At 43.6% G+C, this 4,899-nt stretch overlaps 1 protein-coding gene across 1 annotated transcript; it reads left to right on the top strand.

The window, feature by feature from the left end:
- Positions 1-391: 391 nt before the first annotated feature.
- LOC119969485 (protein snail homolog Sna-like) lies at positions 392-4,092 on the top strand. The gene is made up of 3 exons (XM_038803163.1): positions 392-626; positions 883-1,422; positions 3,124-4,092. The coding sequence occupies exons 1-3, from the start codon at positions 548-550 to the stop codon at positions 3,303-3,305; spliced, it is 801 nt and encodes a 266-aa protein (XP_038659091.1). The 5' UTR covers positions 392-547; the 3' UTR covers positions 3,306-4,092.
- The last annotated feature ends 807 nt before the right edge of the window (positions 4,093-4,899 follow it).

Raw genomic sequence — 4,899 nt, 5'->3', positions numbered from 1 at the left:
CTTCCAAAGTGTTGGAATTCTGCAGCGAGACTTGTTTTCAAGCCAACGTTTACAAAATTGAATGTTAATGTCCTCGTGCATAATCCGTCCTGGGCTGAAATGCCCCAAACCGACACATTTGAGGTTGTTTCTCTCGCTGGGTGAGTGTGCTACACCCACTCTATCAGCTTTTTGGGAGGGGGGAGAGTGGGGGGGTCGTGTCCTGAGAATCCGAGGTGGGTTTTTTTTTTGCAGCTTTGGAATAAACACCTGTTGGGAGCGGATCCCATTCCCGAAACTCCTCCTTTGTCTGTCGGCTTCCCCTCCTGGTGCTCCCACCCGATTGGATGGCGGTGCGGCAAATCCAAGTTATCCCGCCTCCTGCAGCCGGCTCCTGGACCCAATATTTACAGCATTTTCCACAAGTGGCCTTCACTGCATTCAAAGGACGAGGTGGATTCAGTGGAGGCGCTCCGCTGTTTAAACAGGACTTGGAGAATTTAGGCAAACCCCCTCCCCCTACCCACCACCAACCCCCCTCCCCATCCCCTCAAATCTCGCTCTCAAGATGCCCAGGTCCTTCCTTATTAAGAAACATGTCTCAACAACCAAAAAACCAAATTACAGCGAGCTGGACAGCCAGACAGGTAAAGGCAGCGCCTGAGACACGTAGATGGCATTTTAACTTGCCCCGGTTTTGTTAACGAGAAATAATGGTGTTTTAACTCATTGCTGTCTGGAGGGGTGTAATTTACTGCAGAACAGCGACATGCCAATTGCTCTGCTAGCAAAGGGTGTGTATTAAAGTTCGGATGAAACAAGGGAAATCTCTGGGGGTTTTGGCAGCATCGATTTCTGATTTGTTCTCCATTCATTGATGCCCTTGTTTTCTTGCTTCCACAGTGATTATCTCGCCCTTTCTCTATGAGAAGTATCCGATCCCGGTCATCCCCCAGCCTGAGATCCTCCGCTCCGCCGCTTATTACCCCGCTATCGTGTGGGACACGGGACTCATCTCCAGCCTCTGCTCTGCTGAGCTCGAAGCGAGCCTGGGAGGGCAGAAAAGCGAGCCCCCTCCGGCGGACAGCTCCAAGAGACAGCGCCAGGCGCACGACTTGGCGTCGCTCTCAAGCGAGGAAGAGGACGGCAAGACATCGGACCCTCCCAGTCCGGACTCCTCGGCAACAGAAGCGGAGAAGTTTCAGTGCAATCACTGCAGCAAGTCGTACTCCACCTTCGCCGGACTGTCTAAACACAAGCAACTGCACTGCGAGCCCCAGGCCAGGAAATCCTTTAACTGCAAGTACTGTGAGAAGGAGTACGTGAGTTTGGGTGCTCTGAAGATGCATATCAGGAGCCACACCCTGCCCTGCGTTTGCAAAATCTGTGGCAAAGCCTTCTCCAGACCCTGGCTGCTCCAAGGACACATCCGCACACACACTGGTGAGTAAGGAAACATTCAACTTCTCAACCCCTCCCTGGGCTGGGAGATTTAGCTGGGTCTAACTTTTCAATGTACTGCCAGAATGATCCCCCCCCCCCCCCCCTTCCGTTTGACTGCTCGCCGTACAGCCAATTTGAAGGTTAGGATTTGGTTTGATTTACAATAGCCCACGTTCCATTAAAGTTTCCCAAAATGTGTAAATGTACCAATGTCCAGCTCTGAGAAATATTCCATTAAAGTTTCCCAAAATGAGCAGAGCATTGACAATACTTTTGCACAGCCACTATTGATGGATGAAGGTAGCTCCCTCTTCACTATGGATCTGATTTTTAAAAATATGTTTAACGTATTTCGCACACTGGTGTATGACTTACTTCACTTTGAATCAGTACAAAAGGAGCACATGGTGCAATAAAACCACCTTTCAGCCAAAACGCAAACATTGTTGGTGGTTTTCCAGGCTACACCGTTTTTGTGCCCGACATTGTCTCCCAACAGCTAAAAGAGGATGTTCTGAGTGCGGAACAAAAAGACCCTGTTGTGATTCTCCGTTTCGCCACCATTGCATTTAATTCTTTTTGAGTGGTGATGTTCTCCTGCCCGGAGGACCGTGCATGCTGAATGGTTGACAGACATACCAGGTGCATTGATGTAGCAGTTCAGTTTGTACAGTGCACCTGTTACAGTACACTGCAGGCACAGCTACAGACTCCAGCTGTCACCTATTGGGCCATCAGTTTTAAATACAAGAATGATCACTTTTCACAATGCCGCCTCTCTAGACCTATTTAACAGCCTCTGGCATGGGTTAATTCCCACTTTGTTGTTGATTTCACACCTTCTTAAGTAACAGCAAATGCCCTCAAAGGAATTAGTTAAAGAAAACGTTTTCTTCGTTTCGCCTTGTAAACGACCCTTAATCACAGTTTCTTTGAAGATGCAATTCTTAAGTTTGGGTTCCAACTCCCCTCCCCCCTCTCCATTTAAGGACAGATGGTTTATTTGTTTAATATTTTCATAGAATCCCTGCAGTGCAGAAGGAGGCCATTTGGCCCTTCGAGTCCGCACTGACCCTCCGAAAGAGCACCCTACCCAGGCCCTGACCTATACCCGCAATTCCACCTAATTTGCACATCTTTGGACTGTGGGAGGAAACCGGAGCACCCGGAGGAAATCCATGCTGACACACAGGGAAAACGTGCAAACTCCACACAGTCACCCATGGTCGGAATTGAACCCAGTCCCTGGTGCTGTGAGACAGCAGTGCTAACCACTGTGCTACCGTGCCATAATATTGTTTTGTTGCCAATTCACCAATATACTACTTAAAATGTATTATACAATTTAAGATATATAGGGAAATGCCTCTGATTTGTGATGTTGCATCCACTGTTAATAACAATCTAGTGTCACTATTTTATATCTTAAATATGTTTGGCCACATTAGTCTCGTAGTGATAAAATAAAATCAACATTACAGAGATTAAATTATTTGATTTAACCTGTTTCAATATCCACCCTTTGTCCCTGTCCAAAATACTCCTCAATTTCTATATATGGGGTAAAACGCTGAGAAAGCATAGTTAAAGAAATAGAATTTGATTGAGATTTCTGTGCATTTTATAGTAAGGATCCCAAAAGGAATTAATTAATCTCTGCAAATTCCAGTATTGCTTATTTTGTTCTGTACTTTTCTTTAGGAGAGAAACCCTTTTCCTGCCCTCATTGCAACAGAGCGTTTGCAGATCGGTCCAACCTCAGAGCCCACCTGCAGACTCACTCAGACGTCAAAAAATACCAGTGCAAAAACTGCTCCAAGACTTTCTCCAGAATGTCTCTCCTTCACAAACATGAAGAAACAGGATGTTGTGCAGCCCGCTGAAAATAAAATGGGTCTTTCAAAGCCAGAAATGCTGTATGCATTTCAGCCTCATTGCATACTGATAATAAGACTGAATCTCTTACGCTGGTCTATGGCGATTTTTATTTATTATTATTATTAGATCATCAATATTAACATTCTGTTTTTGTATATCAACGCTCCCACCTTCTCGGGGGAGGGGTTGGGAGGTAGGACAGGAAAGGCTGGCTCTCTTAGGGAATTCTTAAAGGATTTCAAGCACACTCAGTATTTGATTCAGTCTAACCCACCAGTAAGAGTTTTGTCTCTCAAGGTGTAACTATGCAATAAAATGTCTTTTTGAGGGCTGCTGGCATAAAGGTTTCTCAATGGAACAATGAAGCCCTGCAATGTGTAAAGATTTGTGCAATGTGTTTAGCAGACATCACTTGCTATCTGAAACAAAATTCCTGTTTACGGGCAAGCTGAAGCACCTGTTCACATGAACCTTAACAACTGTTTCAGTTGACGTGTAACTAATGGTAAGCAGTTGTCATGTGTTACAATGCAGGGCTTAGATAAATGCCTGACTATTGACAGGTGTGTGCCAAAAGACTTTTCATGGCTATTGACAGATGCCTGGTGAATGCATCTTTTTTCTATACAGTGTTTGTACACAATTGTCACAATATATATTTGTTTACATTACAAGGGTACACTGGTATTACTTTGTATACTGTAATTTTTTACGTGACAGTTTTGTATTGCTGAGACTTTAACAGGTACATTATGTAAAGGATATGTAATAAAATTTTTACATTTAACAGAATGTGAAGTATTTTATGGAGGTTGTATGAGAAATATCATAGAACACTACATTGACCTAATTGCAACATGCCTGATAATCATTACAACCTGAATCTAATATTTCAAAATACATCAAAGCAGTCAGTATAGTTGTACAGTATATGTTTGATTGGTAATTTAAATTCCTTTGTTTAATGGCAGGGAAAGGTAAGGTGCAACCTTGTGATGTCAGTTCTAAAGATAGAAAGATGTTCAAGTTTTTCGTATCTGGATCAACAATTGTTTCATAAACTCTTTGCTAAATTGCACTTCCATAAACACAAATTAAATACTAAGTTTAAAGAATGTGTATATCTGCAACCTCAATGTTATTCATGTTAGATTTCCCATTTTATGAGCTAAGGCTGGTTAGGTTCATTCCCAAATATTAGATTTGGATATGTTATGCTTAACTGGTATCCAGTGAATTATTGAAATTTTCCATTTCATTTTGGCAAAATCTGCAGTACTTTTTGTACCTCCTATTCCAGCACCAAGCTTCCTGATCGAATAAAAGCGCATATAATTCCACTCTTTGGGGCAGCACGGTGGCACAATGGGTTAGCCCTGCTGCCTCACAGCGCCGAGGTCCCAGGTTCGATCCCAGCTCTGGGTTACTGTCCGTGTGGAGTTTGCACATTCTCCCCGTGTTTGCGTGGGTTTCGCCTCCCGCAACCCAAAAATGTGCAGGTTAGGTGGATTGGCTAGGCTAAATTGCCCCTTAATTGGAAAAAATAAATTGGGTGCTCTAAATTTACAAAAAATAATAATTCCACTCTTTTGTTAAATT

This window comes from Scyliorhinus canicula, chromosome 7 (genome assembly GCF_902713615.1).
Source record: "Scyliorhinus canicula chromosome 7, sScyCan1.1, whole genome shotgun sequence".
Classification (NCBI taxonomy): Eukaryota; Metazoa; Chordata; class Chondrichthyes; order Carcharhiniformes; family Scyliorhinidae; genus Scyliorhinus; species Scyliorhinus canicula.
Note: the sequence above shows the minus strand (reverse complement) of the source record. Positions and strands in the feature narration are given on the sequence as shown.

Bases quoted from the DNA above. Each gene is read 5' to 3' on its own strand.
- LOC119969485 (XM_038803163.1), top strand. From the start codon at position 548: ATGCCCAGGTCCTTCCTTATTAAGAAACATGTCTCAACAACCAAAAAA. The intron at 627-882 runs GTAAAGGCAGCG...TTGCTTCCACAG, and splicing joins CGAGCTGGACAGCCAGACAG to TGATTATCTCGCCCTTTCTC. The intron at 1,423-3,123 runs GTGAGTAAGGAA...ACTTTTCTTTAG, and splicing joins ACACATCCGCACACACACTG to GAGAGAAACCCTTTTCCTGC.